The 27,317-nt window shown below is 48.9% G+C and overlaps 1 protein-coding gene across 50 annotated transcripts in view; it reads left to right on the top strand.

Moving 5' to 3' along the window:
- Positions 1 to 27,317, top strand: part of LOC103795751 (golgin subfamily A member 2) — a 48,737-nt gene that overhangs the window by 18,123 nt on the left and 3,297 nt on the right. For 9 of the 50 annotated variants that reach the window (XM_078333983.1, XM_035259339.3, XM_078333984.1 and 6 more), the window contains 8 exons: positions 270 to 356; positions 464 to 569; positions 1,238 to 1,377; positions 1,721 to 1,816; positions 2,919 to 3,137; positions 3,217 to 3,319; positions 3,400 to 3,503; positions 3,601 to 3,727. In XM_078333983.1, the coding sequence (XP_078190109.1) occupies positions 270 to 356; positions 464 to 569; positions 1,238 to 1,377; positions 1,721 to 1,816; positions 2,919 to 3,137; positions 3,217 to 3,319; positions 3,400 to 3,503; positions 3,601 to 3,727 (982 nt within the window). Of the gene's footprint in view, positions 1 to 269; positions 357 to 463; positions 570 to 762; positions 851 to 1,237; positions 1,378 to 1,720; positions 1,817 to 2,918; positions 3,138 to 3,216; positions 3,320 to 3,399; positions 3,504 to 3,600; positions 3,728 to 3,847; positions 5,379 to 6,647; positions 9,040 to 27,317 lie in introns of those variants that run through there. The other 41 variants (XM_078333999.1, XM_078334000.1, XM_078333996.1 and 38 more) reach the window with 25 other exon arrangements.

Below are 27,317 nucleotides of genomic sequence, written 5' to 3'. Positions count from 1 at the left end.
AAGGTTCCAACAGCGGGAGTAACGACAGGAATAACAATAGGATATGATCTGATCTCTCTGGGCCTCTGTTAGCCAGCTGTAATTGTGGCCTCTTTCCCTGTGCCTTCCAACTTTACTGAGTTCTTTTAAAATCCAGACCATGGGATTGGAAATGCCTTGATCTTTACTGACCGAGTTGTGTATTAAGCCTAGCCCTAGCCCTTTTAAGAGGCACTGTGTGGAATGGCTCAGGCTCTCCAGATTGAAGCTTCTCACTCTTCCCCGTCCAGCCCTCGAGCCGCTGTGAAGCAGTCCTTGAGCAGCAGGTACAGCAGTTTCTACAGGAGCGGGAACTGCTAAAAGCACAGGTGGCAGAGGTGAGACTATGCAGAGGGAGGGATGTGGAAGGAAGATGACCCCAGGTGGCCAGGAGCAGGTGAGGACCAGTGACAGCCCTTCCTAACTTCTGGGTCCATTCTTGCAGGTGACGGAGTGTCTTAAGAAAGCTCAGCTAGAAAGAGATGCATACGCTCAACAACTGAAAACAGAGGGTGCAGTGGCAGCAGAAAATCCTCAAAATGGCAGGAGAAGTGAGAGCTGACCCTTCAGCCCCCACCTTAGATAGGTCACTGGATCTTTCTGGGCATCTGTAAAATTAGGCTAGTCCAGCCACGGGTGGTCACAGGACTGGGCTGTGTGGAGCTGGGGGCGGAGAGGGAGATGGTAGCCTGTCCAGCCACCAGCCCCTCTCTCCAGGGCCCTTTCCCCCTGTGCTTTGGGCAGATTGAAATACTCAAAATGGAGAAAAGTCAGGATGCAATGAAAATCAAGAAGCTGAAGGGGAGCCTTGCCCACCTACAAAACCATCTGGGTAAAATTGGGCTGGCATGACCCGGGAGCAGGACTAGCATCAGAGGGCTGTGGGGGTGGCTTAGAGTGCCCCAGGGAGGTGGGTGGCTGGAAGGGCTTTGAGACAGAGGGAGAGAGGTCTGTGCCAGGAGATGGCAAGTCTTGTCATCTCCATCAGCCTCAGTGTCCTCATCAGCAAAGAGGGAGGGTGCCCGTGGTCAGCCACCCACAGTGCTCTCTATCTGAAAGTGGCTTGGAAGACTGGCTACCATTTGGGTGCAAGGAATCATTAGCAATGAGGCCAGGTTTGGGGAGCCTGAGAGGAGCTGTGCACCCAGAAGAGTGTTTTTGTTTTTTGTTTTTTTTAATTGAGAATCCAGAGGCCCTTATTGTCTGCTTCCTTTCTCAGCTGAACCTTCAATCTTGAAGCACCCAGCAGGGCCCTCTGACTTGGAGAAAAACCTAAAAACTGAAACCAAGTATCTGAGAGACAAGCCACGGGAACAGGAGAGACTGCAGCAGGCAAAAATGAGGCTTTGGGAGGCGGAGGTGAGGCTGAGAGAACAGGAGAGGCTTCTTGAGCAGGAGGGGCTCCAGGAGCAGGAGGAGGAGCTGGTGCATTTCCCACCTGGGGAGCCTGCCCTCCTCCCCAGCCCTCCAGGCCTTTGTTTTTTCACCTTTAAAATGGGGAAGTGTAGCCCTCCCATGAAATGGGGCTTCTAAAGGCACCTATGAGTCAGAGCCCTGCTCTGATGGCTGTGGAAGAAAGACAATTTTTCTAACCTGCCTCCATCCTTCCCGGTGCCAGGAGAGGCAGACTCCATGGTTTGGGGTCTCCAGCTGCAGTGGGTGGCCGCTGATTGTTTCTCTCTGTCCCAAACAATGAGAACAGGAGTGCACTGCATTTGGAGCAGGAAGGAAAGGAGCTGCAGGAGAAGCTTGGCGAACAGGAGACTGTAACCTCCACCCCATCCAGGAGGGCTGGGAGGCAGGTACCAGCCTCTGGGGAGGGGAGGTGCAAGGCCAAAGGCAACTCCACCCTGGGGGCAGGAGACACCCCACATCCTCCAGGGAAGTCCTGGAACTGTTTCTTGCTTCCTGCCCTCTGACTTTTAGAGGTGGATAGCCCAGGGCTCCTCCCAGGTCTGGACATCATCCCAGCTAGAGGCATGGAGACCCTGAGTCATAGGGCAAGAGACAGTGGTTTAAGAGGCTCTTTATGCTGGGTGCGGTGGCTCACACCTGTAATCCCAGCACTTTGGGAGGCTGAGGCAGGAGTGTAAGACCAGCTTGGCCAACATGGCGTAGCCTCATCTTTACTAAAATTACAACCACCACCACAACAACGAAGCTGGGCATGGTGGCGCACACCAGTAATCCCAGCTACTCAGGGGGCTGAGGCATGAGCATCACTTGAACCCCGGAGGTGGAGGTTGTGGTGAGCTGAATTTGCACCACGGCATTCCAGCCTGGGTTACAGAGTGATACTCTGTCTCAAAACAAAACAAACCAAAACAAAACAAAATGAAAGTCTTTTTAGATCCAAACTGGATTCCAGCCTTCATTCCACTGGACACCATTCAACTACTTTGCATCTCTAAGTCTTTGTTTCTTTAACTTCCGAAGGAAGTTAGCATTTTCCTTGCGTGGATGCTGAGGAATAAATGAGATGATTCGTGGAAAGCATTAGGCATGTGGCACACTTAGCAGATAGATGGTGGTTGGCTCCCTCTGCTTTTCCAGCAGTCTGTGGCCTACAGTTTAAGTAGTGGAAAGAAGGACGTGAGATTTGAGGCTGAGGAAGGAGGCATGGGGTTCTAGGCAAGGGAGGCAGTCTCCAGCTGGAGCCAGGGGCCAGGCGCCTGAGCGGGCCACCTTCGTCTGTGGTCCCTCCCAGACCCCCTTATGCTCTTAGTTTCCCCACCATCTGATTCCTCTGGACCCTCACCCCTTCTGGGAGCCGATGGTCAGACACCTTCGTGACTGACGGGTGCACCCTCTGAGGCCCCAAGGGAAGGGGCTGCGCTCCACCTCCCTGCCTCATCTGTCCTGTGTATGCCCCTACAAGAACGCTCACCTCTTGCCTTCAGGTGCCATTTCTGAACGCTGCTAAAGCCAGTGCCCAGGAGGAGCAGGCACGGCTCTGTGAGCAGCTCCAGAAACAACAGGTGTGCTGCCAGCACCAGGCTCACCCGGTGGCCTCAGCCCTGAAGGAGCCAGAGGCAGCTGCCGTGGCCACAGGAACTGGGAGCGAGTCTGGGTGTGGGGAGACCCAGCGGGCCCTGCAGGGAGCCCTCAACAAGCTGCAGGTGAGTCCTGGCAGGGGCCAAGAAGGGTGGGGGTGGGGCAGGTCGCTGCCGAGATGTGACCCCATTATTTCGGCTCCAGAGAGACTTCATGGACATTGCGAAGGAGAATTCGGACCTGAAGGAGCGGGTGGAAAAACTAGAGCTCGGATTCATTCAGGTCTCTGGAGAGAGAGACATGATAAGTGAGCAGGAGGCCAGGGCAGGGCAAGGGAGCTGCAGGGTGGTGTGAGGGGCCCCAGTGTCTGAGCCTGTCCTCCCACAGGAAGGTCCATCAAACCAAATGACTGTCAGAGGGCAGTGGCCAAGACCCAGCACCAGAAGAAGAATGACATTAGCATGCTGTCCCAGGCCAAGGAGGAAATGAAGGTAAGGTGTACAGCATCTCTGCAGTGATGAGGGGATGGGGGTGGGCATGAGCGTGGGTGCCAGCACCAGTGTGGCAGCTGAGCACCCCTATCTCCAGGCGAAGCTGCTGGAGCTGCAGGGGCCAGTGATGCAGCTTGTGATTGACCACGAGGTCCAGCACCCTGCTAATGAGCCCACTCCAGGGGCCACAGCCCCCCAGGAGCTTGGTGCTGCTGACAAGGATGGTGAGTAGAGCCCTCAGATGGGGTGGGCAGGCAGAAGCAGGGGAGGCCTGACGATGGGGTGGGCAGGCAGAAGCAGGGGAGGCCGGCACTGGGCTCAGATCCCCACCTCCCTCTCTCCAGAGAATTTTATGAGGTGAGCCTGGACAATGACAGCGACAGCCTGGAGCTTGCAGGAGGGAGGGTACACCACAACTTCACTGCACAGCAGGTAGCACATGGATTTGTGAGCTGTGGGACGGCCAGCAATACTGACCCTTGGGCAGCAGTCCCTCCACGCCATGCTTTTACCAGGCTGTGGGCGAAGTAGCGGGTAAACATCAGCATCAGCTAAGAGCTGGCCAAGAAATTTACAAACGAACAAAGTTATAGGGTTAGTCTTCTACACGTTTACTTCATTTGAATGTTGGAGTTACTCATGATTTGTGTTTCTGATTTATAGTTTATTTGTAGAAAGTTAAAGGAGTGAGGGTCTTCGTATGGCTTTCACTGATGTTGACTCTGGCATTTTTAAAAATTTTTCATTTTTAATTTGATAATCGTAGGTCATTAGCATGCCTATCAAGTTTGCCCTTATGTGGTGGGAGTTCAAACACACAAAGACCCACTATTGGCACAAAACTATTCTTGCTAGTTTTGGAATAGGCTGCCATGGTTTTTTAATGTTATTGTAGCATGTATATTCATTATGGAATTCAGATACAATTTGCTTATGTTCTGCTATGATATTTGATCAAATCCTATTTACAGTGAGCTCTTAATTAGCTCAATATGTGCTTTGCCCTCACGTGCACACTGTTTATTACTTTGTAAGATGCCACTGTGAGTACTGACATTTAGAGTTGTTGAAAGGCCGAGAACTGGAAACAGCCTTTCTTCCATGTTCTGTGTATTGCAAATGGGAGTAATAACATTTTTGGGAGCTTTTAAAATCTCACAGAAGAGGAAAGCGGCCTGCTCTGGCTGGTATGTGCAGAATAGAGTAGTTCATTGGTTCCTGTGCAAAGAATGAGCGCTGCACTATGGTAGTTCTTTTAGGGTTTTTCTGTGCTCTGGATTCATGAAGATACTGCATCATCAGCTGCAGCAGCTGTACTCTTTTTTATGACCTAAAAAGATTTCTGAGGAATAAAAGGCTCCCATCTTTGATGGTGGATGTGGAAAACCTTTCCTAGCTTAGAGCATTTATGTCTATAATACATTGTAAAGTCAGAGCTCATGTTACCTGTTTTAATCACATGACTCTAAGTCTCAGTACACAAAAGGGCACTGGTTGGCATTCTTAATGTATTTAGTAAAGGTCATAAGAAATTCTTTAAGATAAAGTGTAATGTATGTATGTGTGTATATAATATATATATATATGAATGGAAATTTTTATCTTAGAATGGGTAGGCACTAAATACTGATGAATGAATAGTTAATGTTTTAGGACATTTGGTATAGTGCCTTGCATACAGAAAGAGACCACAGATGAGATTATCCTTTTGTATCATTTCACAGTTTTAAAAATTCCTATTGATTACAGTTCACGTAGCAAATTGCTGATAAAATGTCCGTTTTTATAAACCATCTCCAGTGACAACAAAAAAAAGAAATTCTTAAAAATTTAAATGTTTAGAAAATAAAAATTTTAATAAAAAATTTTAAAAAGTTTAAATGTCCCTGGATCAGGCATACAGGTTGTAGTCAAGAATGAACTAGAGTGCAGGAAAGCCGTGTGACACCTGGCGTCCCTCTGTGTTCATGGAGCTTCTTTGAGGCTAGATTGATTTGACCGTCCAGACTTCTCTGGCTAATAATACCTATTCTTCAACCACCTTGGTTACTCTGACATAGGAATTGCCTTCTTTTTCTTGAATAGAAAGGACTTTAAACAATAATCCCAAACAAATAACAATCAAAAACATTATTATAAACTAGTACATGTGAGAGTACTTGGCTGAAACAAAAAGGAGTTTCAGTAGACAGAACTGTACTATATTTGACAATCAAGAAGTTTGTGCAATTTAAAATGTTTATAGCCTGCAGTGCCATCTACTGTTTGCAAACGTCAAAGTATTATCAGCAGAAGTGTCTGTACAATCGCAGTTTTATTTCCTCACCAAGATCTCTACCAAGAGTGAAATATGTTTTTATACCTTTCAGTTTCAGTTAGAGGCATATTTTGTGCAAGATTTATGTTAATATGCCTCTGCATTATGAATGAATTCTTTCAGTCAGACATTGCCTAAAGCATAACTTTGTGATGCCTGATGATACTTTCATAAATATGGCATTAATAGGAGAGCACTCATACAATTTGACAGATGGAATAACACATTTGCCTGCATTCCCTGAAAGAGTGCAAACATTGGGTCCTGGTGACTTGAACTGACTCTTCCAAATTGTAGTTATTTATTAATGTATCAGATAAACCCAGTTTCAGAACAATCAAGGAGAAACGTTAGACCAAATAATGCGGCTAATTAACAGTGGTATGATTTCTAGCCGGGGGCTTAAAATGGACTTAAAGTTCATTTCTTGTGTTTTGTTCTCTGAACTTGCTGCTTTTGCATTCTTGGAGTTCAGTTTAAAGACAGTTACTCTAAGTCCATTTTCAACCCTCGGGCTAGAAATTGTACCACTGTTAATCAGCCACATTATTTGGTCGAACAGTTTTTCTTATTCATTCTGAAACTGGGTTTATCTAATACATTGATAAATTATTTCAAAGGGATTTTGATAGTTCAAATCACTTCACTTTTACCCTAAGAAATACTGACTAGGAATGACCTTCAGATAGTGTTTAGCATCTGTACCCAATCTGATGATAACGTGTTCATCAGGTACCTGTGGAGTAAATCCCATACAGGCATGTTTAAACTGAATGGCAGTCTGGAAAATACATTTACTATATTAACCGAAATATCACTCTGTATAGGTATTTTGTCATCTATTTAAGAAAAATCTAAAAGAATGGAAATCACGACAGTGACTTAAGTCTTTCTTCAAAGTGCACGCGACTCTTCTGCAGTACTTCATTCAGCTAAGTGTCTGTTCTCTTCCTCATTCAGTAGAAGGCAGCTTTCAATTTGCTTAGAAGGCAACATCAGGTTAGTGTTCATCAAAAACACAGAATTTAATTTTCTTATATTTGTGTGTGTTTATTTTAGATAACTGAAACTTCACAGACTTTAACAGCAAATAATGTTTAAAAAATTCAGTTCTGTACATTAGCTCCAACTATCTCTATTTTACAACCTATGAGGCTCATGCCATAGTTCAGCACCAACAAGATCCACACAAACCTGTTTAAGCATCTTCTTATCCATCCCGTGCCATAGTTTCTGTGTGTTTTTATTGTTTTTTAAGGTAAAAGTCCTGCTTTCAGAACTTGAAGTGGAATCCCTCTAGTCAGACTACAAAACTTGGGTTGTACCTTCTTATTTTCATTGAACAGACACACACACAAAAAACAAAAAGAATTGTTTTACCATTGATTTAGATTGTCAGTCTATATGTTGAATTTATAACACTGAAGTGTCAGAAGTAACCTAATAGTGCCCTGCCCCTATTCTTCCCCTCCATTTTAAATTTGTAAAAAGGCAGCCAGAAAAATGTTTCATTTATTCTTTAAAATAAGGTGCAAAAAAGGATTACAACAACAAACTTCCTCATCCACACCTCCAATAACATTTCACTATTTAGCATCATCTACCATGAACTGATTCAGGGGCTCACCTACAGCTATATTCGCAGCTCCAGAAGGTACCTTGTTTGCTATACCAGAGGCCTGCTCAGTGGCAGCGTCTCTCTGTTCAGAGGTCAGTACAATAAAACAATTTTCAAATGTGGGTTCAACTGAATAAATTTGAATTTCTGTAGGAAGAATCAAAATACCTATTTAAAGGTTGCAAATATATGATGATCATTTTTAAAGGATTTTATCAAACCTGATAGGTTTTTCAGAAATGAATAAAAATCAGTTCTGGAACCAAAGCTGATTTTAAGAAAATTTGAAATGTAAATTGTTCCTATCCTATCCATAATATAGCTTCTCCAAAACTTTATCTTATAGAGTCATTTTAAAATAACTATTAAAACATGTAACTGCTATCTTATTGTTTTGAAATTATTTAAGACATTTTAAAATATGAATATCATAGTTTAAAAGAAACCAGGAGAAAAAAAGTAGAGAAAGAAATGCCAATTCCAGTCCAAAGCTTTAGTTGCCAGGTTTCCTAAGAATGACTTTTACCACTGTATGAACTCCTGTGAACAGAATGTAAGATGGAAATCCTGAGCCTTTTGTCTAAAGCAGCAATATTGACTGCTGCTGTGATGCTCCTGTGATGTAATTAATTATTCAGTTGCTGCAAAGCGCTGTTTTGCCTTAAAATTTTGTGCATGTTGACAACTGTGGTATTAAAGGTACTGAGACTCTGCAAATGCTGGGCACACTTGGCATGAGATAATCTTTTTATTTTTATAAAATTGTCATAGCAATGCAAGTGTGTTTATTAAAAGAACACAAACTAATAAAAGTTACGGGATTAAAAGTTATGGGATTAAAAAATGTGGAAAGATTGTGGTAAAAAAAAGTGGATAAAAAGTAGAAGAATTTTATGAAAAGTATAAAATTTATGAAAAGAAAGTTATGAGATTTCAAAAAAACATCATGGAGATAAATATAAAAATAAATACAAGCAGGCCCTGTCAGCAGGGCCTGGAGAAGGGGGCTGGAGTCTCTGCCCCCACCATGTCCCTCCCACCCCTTCCCAGTCACCCCTTTATTATTAGCGTAGCAAGAGAAGACCCCTGTCTAATGGGAGGAGACAAACAGACCCTTTGCCACCTTGACCAGGGCTGAGTCCTTAAATCTCTGGATGATGATGGTTGTTACTTAGGAGCCAGAGGCTGCTAGAGTTGGTGGGTTTGGAGGAGGCCTGATGGCCTCCTTCCTCCACCAAAGCAACTTTTCCCTCAGTGGGCTCCCATCTTCTTATTCAGAGAGGCAGCTGAGGCAGGACAGTGGCGCTAACTGTGGACCAGGTGAGGGCACAGGCTGCTGGGGTGGCCCCCCTTCCCCAGTGTACATATTGTATCTGTGTAACATGTTGTATATTCCGGGGGGTATGGGCACCCCTCGTTTTGTACCTAGCAGAGGTGGGAGCTGGCACATGGGGAGGAGGATTTAATAATTATTTGCGGCTGGGAAACTTCTTTATTGATAGCAGAGGACAGGAAGGAGGTGGGGATGGGGTCGTGGCTCCGTGGTGATTCAACTTCTGTTTATTTTGCTTTTTATTTTGGAATAAATGGATTTAGTCACACTGCTCAGCCTGGTGTATTCCCGTTTCCCTCACTGGGTCCTGGAGTTTGTGCCACTGAACGAGGAGCCCCAGTGTCTGAGCATGTCCAGTGGGGCTGTTGGGGACCTTCCAGGCCTGTTACCTGTGTGCTGGCTGGTGACACCTGGGGGATTTCCTGGGGACTGCCATGGCACATCCGGCCCTGACAGCCAGCAGGCTCAGAAGCCTGATCTAGTGGTGGTCGGGAAGGCAGGTACCAGCACCTAAGGGCACTGACTTCCATCCACCCCAGGCTTATTTCATTCATCCCCCTGCCTCCCTCTCCTGTCTGCGCTTGGTGGCCTGTTCTGTCTGCCCCTTCAGAGTGCTGGCTGCCTCGCAGGCTCCCTCCAGGCTGAGTTCATGGCCCTGCCCCCTAGTGACCAGAGCCGGCATCCCGGGATAAGACCAGCTAAGCTCCAGGAACAGTTTCCCTTGGAAAGGGTGGGGCCTTTTCACTGCTCCCAACAGCACCCCAGAAATGGCTTGGCCTTTTCCCTCCCCTGAACTCCACAGAGAACACAATCCACAGAGGACGCATTCTTTGTCATCTAGAAATGAGTTTGACTCTCAGCTGAGGTACAGCAGGACTGGTAGAGACTGTAAGGTCTCAGGGCTGCCCGCACAGCACCCCCATGCTTGGCAGAGGTGGGAGGGATGGCGGGGCCTGGGTGACAAGGAGGCTCACTGGAGGTGGCGCACTTTGGAGGGACAATGTCAGGGAACAGCTTTCTCTTGTTGGGCCACAAGACTCCACAAGGGCAGCACGGTGACTGATGCCCAGTGCCAGAGGCGGGGCAGTCGGCCACGTGTAGTTGTGAATATATATGAGTATTTATAGATATTTCTAGAACAGGGCAGGGGCATGCCACAGAGGGCCATGGTCACACCTGGATGTGTCAGCTCACCACTGCAGCGGACTAAGGTACAGATGAAGGGGGCTGCCTTTGGGGCTGGGGAATCACAGAGCAGCCGCCCAGGCAGGCATCGCACCACATGGTAGAGCGGGAGCTGGCTTTGAGGCTCTGGCTGCTGAGTGGCTGCAGGGACCCTGCCAGAGGCAAAAGAGACTATCAGCCTTTGGGATCCAGGCCCAGGCCTGTGGCTGCAGAGAGACGGCATCACCCTGGTGTGCGACCTTCAGCTCCTCCCGGGCTTCCAGCAGCCAGGAACACCCACGGTCAACACACGTACCTGGGCAGACGGTGAGGGTCCGGCTGCCCTCCAGCGAGAGGACTGCTTCTGGGCTGTACCTTGGAAGAAGTGTCCGGAGGAAGCGTGCTCGCCGTCGGAGAGGCCACAGCGGAAGCCTTCGTCCAGGGCTCCTGGGGACGAGGGCATTGGGTCCGCTGGCCCGAGCTGGCTCCCCACCTCAGGGCTCCCCCGTGAGCAGCAGGAACCCAGGGCCAGACCCTCAGCACCCACCTCTGTGTGAGAACAGCACGAGCCGGCCATCCAGCTGGGCCTGTGTGAAGCTGCGCACCTCAGTGCCCGGCGCCACCTGCAGCACCACCCGCCCATTGCTGGGCTGCTCGATGGTGTAGACGAGGTCCTCAGGCCTGGAGTCGCCGTCCATACTTCTCAGAGCCTCCACAGGGATGGGTGCCACGGCCCTCTCCCACCTCTGGGGACACGGGCCTGTGAAGGTCCTGCCCTGCCATGCTCACCCACTTCTTCCTCCCCGGCCTGCGTGGCCACCAGGGCTCCAACCCCACTGCAGCTCAGACCTCAGCTGGCATCGCAGCCGGCACCACTCTGGCTCCCCTGCGCAAAGGGCCCTCCCTGCATTCACCTTCCCTGTCACCCCAGGGAAGGCCACCCTCCAGGCCCAGCCTCCCTGTTCTCCATCTGCCCTAGTCCCACATGTCCCTCAAGGCCAGCTTGTGTCCCCTGCCCAGGAAGGCCCCAGCTCTTACCCTCACCAAGTTCTCATCCCCAGAAACCCCGACCCTGACCAACAGTGCTCCTAATTTGCTTCACTGATGGGGCAGGGGTCTCCTTTCAGGCCCTCCATGTGTGTCTGGCAGGGGCTGGGCACGGTGGGAATGGTGATTTTGGAAATGGGCCCTCCTTCCAGCTGAGGGAGGGCTGGGACGCTAAGAGAGTGAGTGGGCTGATGACTGGCAGTGTCCTGCAGCACAGAAGCAGCGCTGGGACGGGCCAGGTGCTTCCAGAGTAGTTCCGGGCCCTGCTCATGCTGGGCTAAGGGGAATCCTCTTCAGGCCTCCCACGTGCAAGCAGAGCAGTGCCGGTTCCTGAGGTCCTGAGGTCTGGTCTTGCTGGGCCAATACCTCATGGCCTCAAGTCATCCTGCCCTGGCCTCCCAAAGTGGGATCATGTGATTGAGCCACCATGCTCAGCCCATGTGACAAATTAATGGCCCATCTCTAAATACAGGTTTAGGTTCTGTGTGTGACGGGGACCAGGGCTCAGTGGGTGACTAGGGTCAGAGCTTGTCTGGGGTGAGGTGGTTTACTTCTTTTTTTTTGAGATAGAGTCACTCTGTCACCAGGCTGAAGTACAGTGGTGCGACCTCAACTCACTGCAACCTCCCAGTTTCAAGTGATTCTCCTGCCTCAGCTTCCTGAGTAGCTGGGACTACAGGCATGGGCCACCATGCCCAGCTAATTTTTGTATTTTTAGTAGAGATGGGGTTTCACCATGTTGGCCAGGATGGTCTCAATCTCTTGATCTTGTGATCCGCCTGGCTCGGCCTCTTAAAGTGCTGGGATTACAGGTGTGAGCCACCGTGCCCGGCCAGTGCTTTACTTTTATTAGGACTACACCCTGTTTTTGCCTTTATGGCTCAGTCTAAGACAGACCTTCAGCCTGGCCCCAGCTGCCACCAGACAGGGGCAGGATTGAAACCGAGCTGTAAAGTTGAGACTCACTCGTGGGGTAGGTTTATGGTACCAAGGGAAGGGGAGAAGGAGGATGGAGGGTTCAGAAGGAACATTTGGGGGATGAAGATGTTCAGATGAAGATGGCCTCGCCCACAAAGCGATGCCAACTCCAGGGAAGATGAACGGGCCTCCCTTGTGCCTCTGCCTGCAGAATGACAGGGTCATTAGCCTGGGCTCGACCTTTGGATGAAGTGGTCCCAGCCCTTGGCCTTGTCTTGCCTGTGGTAGCCCCCCCGGAGGGGTGACCTGCACAAGGTCAGGAGTGGCCTCCCAGCTTTGGCTGAGTGCTGACGCTGCCCCTTCTGAACAACTCCGGGGGTCCTAGCTTGACCTTGCAGGAAGCCCTGGTTTGATCCTTGCAGGACTTGAATCCAAATCTTCAGGTCGTTAGGCCCAGGAGCTGGCACCTGATCACACACAAAGCCCCCATCCATCCATTCATTGAACAAACATTTGCTAAGCTCCTGCCCTGTGCCAGGCCTGGGGGGGTATGTAGAATCGGTCTTTTTCTGGAGCCCTGGCCTCCAGGAGGTAGGAGGCTGTGTGAGCGAGAGGGTGGGAATTCGCCCTCTCCGGCCACGAGCCGATGCTGGAAGCTGGATGAGGCTCGGAACCTAGCAGGAGGCCCATCTGAGGTTCTGCCCTTCTCTCCAGGGGCAAGACAGGCCTGACTCCATGTTGGGTTACCTCGGCCAGACCTTGCTGGTAACAATGCAGTCCCACCAGCATCCCCAACACTGGCTGGAGTGGGGACTGGTCTCAGTTCTATTGCTGGAGGGAACCCCAAGGCCAATCACGATTCTGGCTTTCAGGACCTGGGGTAATAATGACCCTGGGTCAGGAGCAGATTAAGGGCCCTGCCTGCAGGTACAAGGGGGGCACACCATACGGAGGCACAGAGGTAGGGGGCGCACGTGTCCATTACACGTGTCGCAAGACACACACACAAATGCGCAGACCCACAGCTTACTCTACACACACGCCTGGTACCACCGCCTTCAAACACATGCCTCATGCCACAGTCACAGGGAAAACGCAGACTCGACCCAAGCGTGTACCGCGCATGCGCACAAGCCCTGGGGGCGCTGAGGTGAAAGACAGGTCTCCGCTCTCATGGGGCATAAACTCTACCGGAAACAAAGCGGTGGCTTCTGTGATCAGCACTCATATCCACTGAGGTTCAGAAAGGGTGGGTGACCTGCCCGAGGACACACAGCGGGAGGTGAGGGGACCGGGATCCCAGCCAGGACCGTGTGATCGCCGTCTCCTTTCACACCGCCTCGGCCGGGCAGACTTGGCTCCCGCGGGGCCTTGAGCAAGTGCTCCCCTCTCTGGGCCATCAGTTTCCCCATCTGGAAAGCGGCCAGCATGCTGGCGCCCTGCAGGGCTTCGGGGAGCATCGCATGTCTGGATGTGAAGGACGTTCAGCTCTGGCTCTAGGGCGAGCGGGCTGGGAGTGGAGGAGCAAAGACCACCGCGTGCTGGGGAGGGACTGGCCGCAGGGAAAGCAGGCCCGACCGCAGCTTCGCTCCCTGCTGCCGCCCCGTGGCAATAATTGGGTACTGCCGAGGGTGGGTCTGCACCGCCTTCTTCCGCTTGCGCAAGCCCCTGGGCAGAAAGGCGCCTTGAGGGAGTGTTGTCTGGTCCTCCCTGGCCCCATTTTTCGGATGCCCAGAGAAGGGAGGAACTCCTCCTCAGGTCATCCAGGGCAGAAGCTTGGGCTGGGCTGGGAATGCCTTTCAGACTAGGGTGCTTCCCTCCAGCCCTGCGGTACTCAAAAAGCCCCCAGTCAGCTTCAGAGCAAGAGGGACAGAGTTCTGCATCCTCTGCTTGATGCCACCACCTCCAGGGAGGCTTCCAGGGTCTCCTCCAGTAGGAAGTAGTCTCATTCCTGCCCTGCAGTCCCACACTCGAACTCTCCTTGCTCCTGCCCCCACCAACCTTGACTTTTCTTCTGCCCACAGCAAATCAGGGACAGGGCCCCGTGAGGCACGCGGGATGGTGGAGAACCATGGTCACCACCCAGGGAGCATGTGCCAGGGGCCCACTCTGTGCTGCGGCTCTGCCTGCATCTTCTCACTTGAACCTCGTAAGAACCTCAGCAAATTGGGGTTATTTTGATCCCCATTTTTCAGGTGAGGAAAGGGGCACAGAGAGATTATAACTTTTAGAGGGTGGACAAGGATTCAAACCCAGGTCCGTCTGTACTCTGGAGAGGCGCCGGCATTTGGAGGTGAAAACTACCCCCATGGCCATATGACAGTCAGTGTGACCGGACACTGAGATAACCAGTCCAGGGGGTTTGTGGGCTGGGGTCTCAGCTTCACTGCTGTGCTGGTGGGTGATTCAGGCCAGGCCCATCCCTCTCTGGACGCTGGTTCCTCATCTGTGTAGTGTGTGTGTGTGTGTGTGTGTGTGTGTGTGTGTGTGCTGGGCTACCTCAGAGATCCATTCTGGCTTTAAGTGTGATATGTCCCATTTGGGGCAGGTCCTGAGGCTTGGGCCTTGGGATGGAAGGGTTTTGAAGGGCATGCGGAGCAGATGCAGATGGCAGTGTGGGAGGCAGAGCTCTGGCTGGGCGTTGGGCCCCTTGGGTGCACCTCCTGCTTGTGTGTCAGTGTGTAGGGCTGGGGCTCGAGGGGAGGCGTGGACTGTGAGGGCACGAGGGATCCAGCTCTGGGACAGGTATGGGGCTGGTCCTAGGGCCTGGATGGGTCTCCCTTCGCTGCCTGCCACAGAGAGGAGTTTGTCTTGCAGGAAACAGCCTCATCCATCAGCGGCAATGGGGGGCTGACAGCGGCCACTCCCCACCAGCCCGGGCTGGAGGCAGACTCATAAATCCCACTCCAGGCTGGGCTGCAAATTCCTGTGATTCACATCCGGCCTCTTGGAGGACAGAGAAATTTGGGGCCGTGGCGCTGGCCAGCCCGCCTGATTCCCAGTTGAGTGTTTCTTTTACCGACGCATGCTCTCTGCGGTGTGCAGGGCTCCTTCCTCCAGAAGCACATGTGGATTCACAAGAGGGCTTTTGGAGACTGCGCCCTAACACGCCTCCTTCCCTACCAGTGCCCAGTGCCCGGCACCCCTCACTGGCAGGTACGTGCAGCACAGATCTGGGGTGTGCAGCCACTGGGCACATTGAAGCACACACGTGGGCAGCGTCACAACATAGAAGCTCACTGCACACAGAGGCGTTTGCACCGGCTCCCTGCACAGTCATGCCTGTGGACCACCCGTGCTGCTCATGGAGACAGGGCTTGCTCACTAATCTCCAGCAATTTCCCCACCTAAGAGCCTTCCATGACTCTCTACTGCCTACATGATTGAGCCTCAACAAGTCAAATTCTTTGGAATTTGAAGGTTCTCCACCCTATGCCCACCCTCCCACAGAGCTCTTCCTCATTCTGTCTCTGTTACCTGCTTTGGCCAGCAGCTGTCCTTGGTGCCCACACTACACCTCTGCCCACACTGCCCACACTGCAGCTCTTTACCCAGATACCCTCCAATTTCTTGCCAGGTAAGCCTGTCTCAGTCATGCCCCAGACCACAGTGAAGTCAGCGTGCCTTGAAGAAGCTCTCCCAGACTGCTCTTTTCCCCAAGGCAGGGCCATGAGTTGCCAAATGTCTCGTGTGTGTCAGTGAGACTGGAGTCGGAGCAGGCATCAAACCTTACCTCCCGTATGTCACACCTCACCATAGACCTGGGTGACAAATACCGCAAAAGACTGAACTCACATGGGCAGTTAGCAAAGTTCCCCTACGGCCGCACCTGCAGTTAACACCGCATCCCTGCCGCCACTGTCTCCCTTGATCCCCACAACTAGCAGAATCCAACTATAAAAATAAATTTAAGGGCACAGTTCTCTGCTATGACTCCCGCAGACTAATCATTACTTGGATAGCAACGAATCAACTAAAAATGGAAGTGAGAACAGTTTGAGTCCTTTTTGCAGTGGATGGATGTTTGTGAGACTATTAAGTGAAGAGGGTTCAGAAACAAGGGGATAAATGGCAGCTAATTTGGGGTTGAATGGAGTAACGGGATGATCTTGAAATATAAGAATCCTGCCTAATGGGGCTTGTCTACTTGCAATTTGATAAACTAATATACATGAATTCAAAGAGATAAAGGACATGAGCACTCAGAGCAAAATTACAGGAATAAATTTAGCAAAGAGGCACCACAGTTGAGATAAGGGTCAGTGTTCCACGTCTGATACTTTTAATTCCTGAGTCATGGGGATGGTAAGCCGGGGAGCAGAGTCTTCTGACTGGAAGCTAAAACCCACTTGGGGTGGGTTCAGAGAGTCTGTTCAGACTCAAGAAGCGAAAGCAGATGTTGCGTAGTTGAAAATATCCTGATTGCAAGGGCATTTTCAAAGACGGTGGTGCTTGGAGAAAGGAATGTTGTGTATTTTAAAATAAAAAGAATTAAAAGGAAGAATGGAACAAGGAAGGAAAAGTGACCAGAGGATAGGTGACCATATGTTCTGGTTTGCAGGATACAGCTAAGGTTATGTCTGCTGTCCCAGTGCAATTATAATAGTGCCCCTTTCACTCTCTGAAGCTTCTGGATTTGGATGCTAAAGCATGTGATCAACTTACCAAAGAGAGGAAATTAGCCAGAAGGCCCATGTGTCCATTGCAAACGCTGTGTACTGATCCGCAGCCCAGCTGAGTGGTGTGCACCACCTCTGCCTCGCCCTACCCCGCCCTGCCCGGGTCTCCAGGAAGCCTGGAGTGGTACCTTCGGCTCCCGCGCTGCTCTGGTGCCACCTGCAGGTTATGTGCGGGAACAAACTGTTATTGGAGATACATCTTGATAAAACAGAAATCGTGGTGGGAGTCATTTACACCCAGTGAGAGTCATCTAACACTCCCTGTTCTTCTCAGACCTTTTAGCTGAAGTTGGTTATGAGAGAGGATGGGGAGGGGAAAAGGGTTGGGGTGAGCACTCTTGGGACTTGCACCGTTTCTTGCCGACTCCCTGGCTCAGTGTGAATGTCAATCTAAATGGAGAGCGCTATGGATGTTCCTCTCTATTCCCTTTATCACCAATACCGATTCCCAAGGCAGACCGGGAGGGCTGGACTGAAGGACCTCGCGGTAATAGAAGACAGCTTGGCTTTGGATTTCAGGTCAAGTTCTGCTGATGGCTTGCTGCTTAAGATCAAACAAGTCAGTTCACCTCTCTATACTTCACTGACCTCATCTGTAAAAGGCTGTTCTGGACTAATGACTCAAGTCTCCAAAAAAAAAAAAAATTATTAATCTAGTTTCAGCCAGGCTGGAGTGGAGTGCAGTGGGTGATCTTGGCTCACTGCAACCCCCACCTCCTGGGTTCAAGCAATTCTCCTGTCTCAGCTTTCCAAGTAGCTGGGACTACAGGCACACACCACCACACTCGGCTGATTTTTTTATTTTTAGTAGAGACAGGGTTTTACCATATTGGTCAGACTGGTCTTGAACTCCTGACCTCAGGTGATCCACCCACATCAGCCTCCCAAAGTGCTGGGATTACAGCTGCGAGCCACCTCTCCCAGCCTAATGATTTTCTTTAGGTTTTGCAATTGTTTTTTGTTTTAACATTATATTGAATTCTTCCTCCAACAGTATTAAAGTATAATTGTAAAATAAAAATGCGCAATTTTATTGTGGCTTTTTTTTTTTTTTTTGAGACGGAGTTTCACTTTTGTTACCCAGGCTGGAGTGCAATGGCGCGATCTCCGCTCACTGCAACCTCCGCCTCCTGGGTTCAGGCAATTCTCCTGCCTCAGCCTCCTGAGTAGCTGGGACTACAGGCACGTGCCACCATGCCCAGCTAATTTTTTCTATTTTTAGTAGAGAAGGGGTTTCACCATGTTGACCAGGATGGTATCGATCTCTTGACCTCGTGATTTACCCGCCTCGGCCTGCCAAAGTGCTGGGATTACAGGTGTGAGCCACCGTGCTAGGCTATTGTGTATTTTTGTAAATATTGTGTCCATTTACACAATGTTTAGTGTGATGTTTTGATATATGCATACATTGGGAAATGATTAAATCAAGTTAGGATTTCCATCACCTCACATACTTACTATTATTGTGGTTAGAACATTTAAGATCTATTTGCTTAGAATAGTGTTTACTAGAGGTGAAAAGAGTGAATGGAAGTCAAGCTTTCTGACCCTTGCATATTTATCATGTCATTATTTTATCCCCACTCCTGATTAATAGTTTGGCTGGAAATAATGCTCTAATTTAAGTGTAACTTCTCCTCACTTGGGAAATGCTGCTCTATTATTTTCTAGCTCCCAGTGTTGTTGGGAAGAAGTCGGTGTCATGCTGAGTCTTGATTCTTTGTATATGACCTGTCTTTTCTCTCTGGAAGGTTTCAGAATTTTCTCTCTATCCTTAGTCCTTTTCTGAAATTTCCCAATGTTGTGCCTTGTTGTAGGTCTGTCTTCATTCACTGTGCTAGTCGCTTGGTAGACTCTCTTTAACTAGAAAATTATATCGTTTTACTGTAGGAAGCCACCAGCAGGTTCATGTGAGCTGTGTAATCGCATTCTATTCTTGCAAGGACAGAGGTATCAAGGCTCCGGGAACCTTATAAGTGGATGGCAGGGAAGGGGGGTCTGAGGTGAATTCAACAAAGCTGCAGCACCCCCTGAGCTCATGTCCCAGGGCCAGGCTCTGCCTGAGGACAGTAGACATGGGTGAGACCCGCTTCCTGCCCAGTCCTATGTGGGGCCCAGGACACACATGGTCCAGGAGGCCCCCAGCCCCGGGCTACATTTACATGCATCTACCTGCACCTGGCATTCGGTGAGCCACAGGAGCACTAGGGGAAGGGGCAGCTCCAGAGAGCAGGGTAGGAGGGAGGAAAATAATCATGGGGTGGGGAGTGGCCTTGTGGGGAAGGGGCAAAGGCAGGCCGTGTGTGTGTGTGTGTGTGTGTGTGTGTGTGTGTGTGTGTGTGTGTGTGATGTATTGGGGGAAATGGGGGGCATCTGTAGTTTTGTCTGTCCCATTTTCTGGCCACTGCACTGCTTTTTCATGAATAGTTTTTCTTCCCATCATGGACGGAATGTCTCTTTCTCCTCCAAAGTCTTATGTTGAAGCCTAATCCTCTGTGTGGCAGTATTTGGAGATGAGGCCTCTCAGGAAGTCATTAAGGTTAAATGAGGTCCTAAGGATGGGGCCCTGATTCAGTAGGATTCGTGTCCTTATAAGACAAGACACCAGAGAGTGAACTCTCTCTCTGCACAAATACAAAGAAGAGGTCACGTGAGCACACAATATGGCAGCCACGTATGGGCCAAGAGAAGAGGCCTCACAATGAAACCAACCTTGTGGGCACGTTGATCTTGGATTTCCCAGCCTCCAGAACTATGAGAAATAAGTGTTTGTGGTCTGAGGCACCCAGGCTGTAGTATTTTGCGTGGCACCATGAGCTGACAAATACATCTCCCCATCCTACTGCAACCACATGACACTAGAGGGCTTGGCCGTTTTAGTGTGCCAGCTACCCAGCCAGCCCAGACCACACCAAACCAAGCAGAAACTTGCTTCTGGAATTTTCTGAATAGGAACTAATGGAGGGGAGCTCCATCCTTTCTTGGGGCCAAAGCCAGGAAGATGGAAGCCGCGTGCTGCCAACAGCCTGATTCCAACCCTGCGAAGGAAGCTGCTGTGAGAGCACAAAGCTGATCTGCAGACTGTAGGGGAGACAGAGACCAGGGAAGGAGCCTGCAAATCCTCACAGTGCTGGGGACTCTGAGTCCAGGTATTCCTCAGCCCCAACTGTTCCCTGCCCTGCCCGTGGCTAACTTACTGACCGATGAACTTCCCTTGTTTCCTGAGCAAACTCAAGTGAATTTTCTGTCACTCACGCCAAAAGAGCCCTGACTGCAGTGGCAGGGCATGGCAGGGCTGGGCTGGCTGGGCAGAGGACGGTGTAGGTGGAGTCAGCTGTGACAGGCATACAGGAAGGGCAGTTATCATGTGGCCTCCCTGAGGTCTTCCTCCAGCCTGGACGGTGAGCAGGGCACACTCACACGCTCAGGAGGTCAGAGTGAGGGGTCTGGTCAGAGGTGCTATGCTCAGAGCCATCTTTCCGTGGGCCAGACTCTGTCATCGAGGGCTTTGCCATCAGAGACAGTTTTAGTCACATCTTGGGTTCACTTGATCAACTGCTGCTCTCCTAGTTCCAGGATCTTCAAACTAGGCTTCCCCACGTGGATGCTAGGAAGCCAGAGGCATCCTGGCCAGAAGCCCAGACCACAGAAAGGGCTCCTGCTGGTTCCAGAGGGCAGGACTGAGGGGGTTGGGAGGAGCCCAGCCTCGGCAGCCGAGATACTACACCATTCTTGATCCATCTCCTGGAACTTTCCACCCTGAGGGTGAAACTTGAGAGTTTGGGCCCCAGTGGGACCCAACTAGTTGGGAAAGATAATGCCCATGTCCCCAACTAGTTTCCCATCAGAAATCAGAACCGGTCATTGCACCAAGCACCTTCCTCCATTAAAACTGGACAGACCAAGGATGTGCCTTCTTGGTCCATCTCATGCCCCCAACAGGGCTGTCTCCCTGGCATGGGAAGATGCCATCCCAGGGCAGCTTTTTTGACCCAGCATCCAGCCAAAGCCAGTCCCCCTGCCAAGCAGGCCCTAGAGTTACACTGGAGGGTGACAAGCCTCATCTGAAGATTTCTTCTGAAAATGGTCAGTTTCCTGCACAAGTACAGCCTGGCAGTGTAGCCATTTATGCCTAGTGTTCCATTATTGGAACGCTAAGCTTGTGGGAGTTATTTACATTCTACTGCTCAGGGTCATCGCCACGGTCTGATTTTTCACAAAAAGCATTTTCAACCTCCAGCATAAATGAGTTAATTCAAATTAAACCCAGAAGAAGACTGCTGTTTCAGTCTCAACTGCTTGGAAATTGTGCTATGTAGAGGTTTTTTGTTTGCTAAAATTGTGCTTTCAGACCTGTGCTGATTAACTCAACAGATACAGCAAGTACACATGTAGGGCATCACCCAAGGACAAGTGTTTACATGTGTGCACACACACAGCAGAAAAATCAGAAATAAATATTTTAATTTCAGCTATCACAGAAGTTTTGTGTCATTTCTCAAAAAACACAAAATTTATGCTATGATTTAGTCTTGTTTTTATTTAGAACTACTTAAGAAAAGCTGGGTGCAGTGGCTGTAATCCCAGCACTTTGGGAGGCTGAGGTGGGTGGATCATGAGGTCAAGAGATCGAGACCATCCTGGTCAGCATGGTGAAACTCCGTCTTTACTAAAAATACAAAAAAATTAGCTGGGCATGGTGGCGCATGCCTGTAATCCCAGCTTCTCAGGAGGCCGAGGCAGGAGAATTGCCTGAACCCAGGAGGCGGAGGTTGCAGTGAGCTGAGGTGGTGCCTTTGCACTCCAGCCAGGGTAACAAGAGTGAAACTCCTTCTCAAAAAAAAAAAAAAAAAGAACTACTTAGGAAAGAGGGGAGCTGAGTGTGGTGGCTCATGCCTGTAATCCCAGCACTTTGGGAGGCTGAGATGGAGGATTGCTTGAGCCCGAGAGTTCAAGACCAGCCTGGGCAAAACTCATGTCTACAAAAAATGCAAAAATAAACCAGATGTGGTGGTGTGTGCCTATGATCCCAGCTGCCCAGGAGACTGAGGTGGGAGATTCATTTGAGCCTGGGAAGTTGAGGCTGCAGTGAGCTGTGATTGTGCCACTGCACTCCAGCCTGGGTGAGAAAGAGAAACCCTGTCTCAAAATAGAAAAAAAGAAAAATAAAGAGGAAGGGAGGGAGGGAGGGAAAGGAAAGGAGAAAGAAAGAAGAAAGAGAAAGAAAGAAAGGAATGAAGGAAGGAAGGAAAGAAAGAAAGAGAGGCGCTCTGCACAATAAGTTTGCAGTGTTGTGGGTCTCTAAAGATCTTACTTAGACCTAAACTCACATTAGGCTGGAATCCTGGGTAGTGTGGCCCCAGATGCAATTGTGGGAGGCCCTTGTAAAATGAGTCTAGACTGAGATAGGGTGGTTCTCAGGAGAGGGGCCAATATGCCGGTGGTTCTCAACCTGGCTGCACCTGGAAAGCTTGGCATCACCTGGAGAGCTTGAAAATATTCTGATGCCCAAGCCCTACCCTAGAGATTCTGAGCTAATTGATTGGGGGACTGCCTGCACACCAGGAGTTTTCAGAGATCACCTGATGATGTCAACATGTAGCCAGGGTTGAGAAACCTTTGCTGTCTCCATGTTGTGTCTGCCTTGGTTTCCCCATATTTCCCCAGGTTCCAGGGTCTGGGAGAAATACAGGAATTGAGAATCAACCCTCCCAACCAGCTGCTTTCCTCCCCTGCTGGGAAATATTTGAGCCTTCCTTTTGGCTATAGGCCTTGATATATCAGTCCAGGGATTGGGGGCAGGAGTGGGGCTCCTGGTCTTTGTAGTTACACAGACTTATATTCAATTCCCAGCTCTGTGATGTTGGAAAATTATCTGATTCATAGTTGGTTACCCTGTGAAGTGGAGAAAGTGCCCCCCTAGCTGGCAGGATCTCTTTGAGGCTGAAAGCTGGGCAACAAGTGAGTTCCTTCTGCCCCACCTCTGTGACCTGGCCCTGCAGTATCTCCTTGGTCCTTTGAATTCTCAGCTTTAGCTCTCCTGCTCCTGCTCCTGCTTTTCTCTCTCTCTTCTCTTCTCTCCTCTCCCCTCCCCTCCCCTCCCCTCCCCTCCCCTCCCCTCCCCTCCCCTCCCCTCCCCTCCCCTCTCTCTCTTCCATCCTGGCTAACTGCCCTGTTTCTCCCCACAGGTTAACCACCCTCCCCTGTGCCCAGTGGGTAATGAAAGTCTTCCCTGGCTGTGCCAGCATCTCCTCATTATCTCATTTCTGTTCTCCATTTAACAATGATGAAGTCCAGCACAGTCTCCCTCTTTCCTGCCCCATTCCACCACTAGGTCACTGTGAGCTCTTACAGAGACCTCCCCTGTAGCTTCCACTTTGGCCTCTTCCAACCACCCATTCTGGTATTGCAGCCATATTCATCTTTAAAAGCCCAATATTATTAAGTCACTGTCTTGCTAAATCCTGCAATGGCCTTGACTCACACTTGGCCTGCAGGATCTGGCCCCTGCCTGCCTCTGCAGCCTCCTCTTGCTTCACTCTTTTTCTCACACCCTCACTCACCCTCTCTCCTACCTCAGGACCTTTGCACATGCTGTTCTGTCTGCCAGAAAAACTTCTCTTTGACAGTGAATGCCTTCTCAAATATCCCTCATTTGGGGTGTTGACTACCCACCTATAAGATTAGGTCCCTCACGGTATGCTCTTATATCTCCTTATACTTTCTCAATTAGATAAATTTTGATCATGTGATTTATGGCCATCTCCCCTACTAGACTGTAAGATCCATGACATCATGGGCCAGGTTGGTATCTTTTCATCATTGTAACTCCAATGCTTAGAGCTGTGCCTGGCACAAACTAGGGGCTATTTGGAACAAGTGTCTAGGCTGTGTAGGCTTGCAGCCCCTTTGGAAGTGTGTGGATAAATGTGAGAAACAGAATGACTGCCTCCCCAGTATAGCTTAAGTGTCTATTGGGTGTGTCCAGGCAGCTTTTGCACACTGGGTGGCATCAGAGATAAGCAACTATGAATAGACAGCTGTAGGATCATACAGTGTCTGCCTTGCCTCCCTGAGGGCAGGGCCTCTGTGGAACAGGGACATGGGGCATGGTGCAAGGGGTTGCGACAGGAAGCCTCAGGGAGGAACAGCAGTGAGTCAGTCTCTTTTTGGCATGAGACACTGCCTCTTCAGGCATGGAAGTCCGTATTCTCCACTCACACACCCAGTCAGTTGGATGCTTCTCACTTGGGCTTGTGGGATTTGGCATGTAAAAAAGAAATGCATTCCTGGTTTTCCAGCTTGGATCTCATGGTAAGTAGAGCCACGAGGTCTGATGAGGATGAGTGTTTCAGTGAAGACGTCTGGATAACTTTTAGGATAAGTATATCCCAAATATTGCATGGGATATACTCATACAAAAAACTATTAGATATCGTAGGTTAACTGCATGTACTATTCTTTTCTTTGCTCAATCTGGCAGCCCTAAACCTGGGGCTTCCTCACTTCACCGTGGTGCTGTTGTGCTCTCCCTTCATTACACCACACTTGGCTCTCAGGCTACAGAGAGGAGTGAGACAGGACCCCTCCCTCAGGAAAGTCACAGTCTAACATAAAAGATAAGAATCTGAACAGACATCTCCAGAGCAATACAAACTCTGTTTCGGATAACATGGGAGTCCTTATTGGCTTTAGAATTTAGAAGAGATTACAAATCATGGAACAGAATAGGAAGTCCAGAAAGAAAGCTGAATTCTTTTTTAATTTTTAATTTATTAATTTATTTTTGAGATGGAGTCTCACTCTGTTGCCCAGGCTGGAGTGCAGTGGTGCGATCTTCACTCACCACAACCTCTGTCACCCAGGTTCAAGCAATTCTCCTGCCTCAGCCTCCTCAGTAGCTGAGATTACAGGTGCCTGTCACTGTGCCTGGCTAATTTTTGTATTTTTAGTAGATGAGACGTCACCATCTTGGCCAGGCTGGTCTTGAACTCCAGATCTCGTGATCCACCCACCTCGGCCTCCCGAAGTTCTGGGATTACAGGCATGAGCCACCATGCCAGGCCACAAACCTAAATTTTTATAAGAATATATTGTTTTAGCATGAGATAAAGGGGGCATTAAGACCTCTTGAGCAAAGAAGAATTATTCAATAAGTTTTGTTAGAGCAATTATTTAAGTACCTGAAAAAAATTAAATGAGAATCATTACTGCTTTAAACCATGTGTCAGAAACCAATTCCAGTTGTTGTAAAGACATTAACAAATAAAACTATAAACATACTAACATACAAAACACACAAATAAAACTGCAAACATACTAACATACAAAACACACTAACAAATAAAACTGTAACCATACTAACAAAACATGCAAAGAAAACTATAGACATACAAACAAAACACACTAACAAAGAAAACTATAGACATACAAACAAAACACGCTAACAAAGAAAACTATAGACATACAAACAAAACACACTAACAAAGAAAACTATAAACATACAAACAAAACACGCTAACAAAGAAAACTATAAACATAAAAACCAAAGAAATGAATATCTACATGATCTTGGGGATTATGAAGGACTTTCTAAGCATGATGCTTAGTACTGTACAGAAGGTACAAAGAAAATGTGTTCTATTTATTGCAACTTATTTCAATGACTTCTTTTATAGATGAAAAATCTCTGGCTCTAAGAGGTCAAAAATTTACCCTGGAAAATTAACTAATAAAACACTTTATCTTTTTTTTTTTTTTAAATGTAAGTCTTAAGCTTCAGAGTATAAAATTGCAGTCAGTTGGTACGCCCAAAACAAGAGTAAAGAGAACAAAGGGCTCCATGAGCCAATGCCCTGGGTCCCCGGAGATACAGGTTCAAACCTGTAGGAAATAGCCATCGCATTGATTAATTTTTTAAATGCTTCTATCACTGACTGAGTCCAAAGGATACCCTCTCCGGAAACATTATAAAGTTTATTGCAGCTGAGATTTATCGAGCACTTGGCATGTACCTGATCATGTACTAGTGTACTAATTGCATGCATTGTTTCATTTGTTTATTTATATTTGAGATAGTCTCTCTCTGTTGCCCAGGCTGGAGTGCAGTGGCATGATTATGGCTCACTGTAGCCTTGACCACCTGGGCTCAAGTGGTGTTCTCACCTCAGCCTCCCAAGTAGCTGGAACAACAGGCATAAGCCACCACATCCAGCTAATTTTTTAAGAGACATTTTTGTAGAGGTGAGGTCTGGCTATGTTGCCCAGGTTAGTCTTGAATTCCCAGCTTCAAGCAATCCTCCTGCCTCAGCCTTATTATTTCATTGAATCCTCACCATCACCCTATAAGAGTGCCTGGGGGTAGGTGTTCCACACAGCAGCAATGTAATCACCGCCACTCATAGGTGACAAGACTCAGTGTAGTCAAGCAACTTCTCAAAGGCCACACTGCTGGAGGGTGGCTGAGCCAGGATGAAGACCTGGGACTTGAAAGCTGGTGCACCAGTAAATGAGAGAAGTCTCTGAGGGTTCAGGATGGCTTCCTCCCAATAAATCTTCCTCCAAAGGTTCTAAAATAATGGCAGACAATGCTTCATAAAGCAAACAAAACTAGAGCCTCTTCCTTTTAGGGGGGCTGGGGAAAGGTTAGCTGAGCTCCAGGACAGCCCATTTCAACACTACATATTTATAAGGCAACTGCCAGCACAGCACCCCAAACCTTTAGAACCCTGCACAGCTGTCTCTATGGGGCATGGCGTGTCCATGGATGTCAAGATTTTCCAGTGTGTGCTTACCAGCCAGTGGCATCACCGTCTATCGCAGGTTCAAAGGCAGCTAGGCCTGGTCTGCTAAGCACCAGCTTGAGAATCTGCTGAGCTTTCCAACAAGTTTATCTGGTGTTTGCAGTCAAAGATGCCCTGAAAAGAAGGGGATGGCGGGGGGGAAGAGTTCTGATCTGAGGTCCCCTGATCTGGGCATAATCTCCTTCTCCAGTCTCAGGAATCAGGGGACTTCATCTGTAAACACAGGCTCAAGCCATGTCTGCCAGCCCCCTCTTTCACCCAGGTGCCACCCTCTGTTTCTCTTCCATAGACAGCCTAGAGCTGCCAGCAGTCCCTTAGGATCTGTGGCCTTAAGCCCAGGTGAATTTTTTCCTCTCCAAAGAGCCATCTGTAGGGCCAGAGGCTGGCAAAGCCTAACTCATTACTGGGTGCCAGTTCCTTTGCCTGACTTTCAGTGATTCCTACCTTGCCCTGGGGTTTTATGTTTCTTGTCTTAACACTATAATTTCTGATTTCTCCACAGCTGAATTGCTCACTCCAGCCAACTGAAGCATGCTCTTGTTGACACAGATAGCTCTAGGCACATGATTGGGGTGGGGGTAGGGGGTAGGTGGGCGGGGAAGAGCATTATGTCAATTTCATTGATCAACAAAAGTGATGGCTCCACTGCAAAGTAAACTTGATACTGCCTGAGCCTCTGAGTTCAAGAGCCTTTTAGACAAAGGGCTTTGAGCTGAATGAAACTCGAGCATGCAGGCATATGCATCTCTTGGTCTGATGAGATAATGGGGATACTTGGTTGTTATCCCTGAGCATTTTCTTGCCTCATTAATGCACATGTAGCCAGCACAGTTGTAATCATAGCTAATAATGGTTACAGCTGAGGACTTTCCTGAGCCAGGCAGTGTGTTTTAAAATTTTCACATAGACTCTCATTGAATAATTTCTATTTTTCA

The sequence above is a fragment of the Callithrix jacchus genome, chromosome 8 (genome assembly GCF_049354715.1).
Source record: "Callithrix jacchus isolate 240 chromosome 8, calJac240_pri, whole genome shotgun sequence".
NCBI classification, from domain to species: domain Eukaryota; kingdom Metazoa; phylum Chordata; class Mammalia; order Primates; family Cebidae; genus Callithrix; species Callithrix jacchus.
Note: the sequence above shows the minus strand (reverse complement) of the source record. Positions and strands in the feature narration are given on the sequence as shown.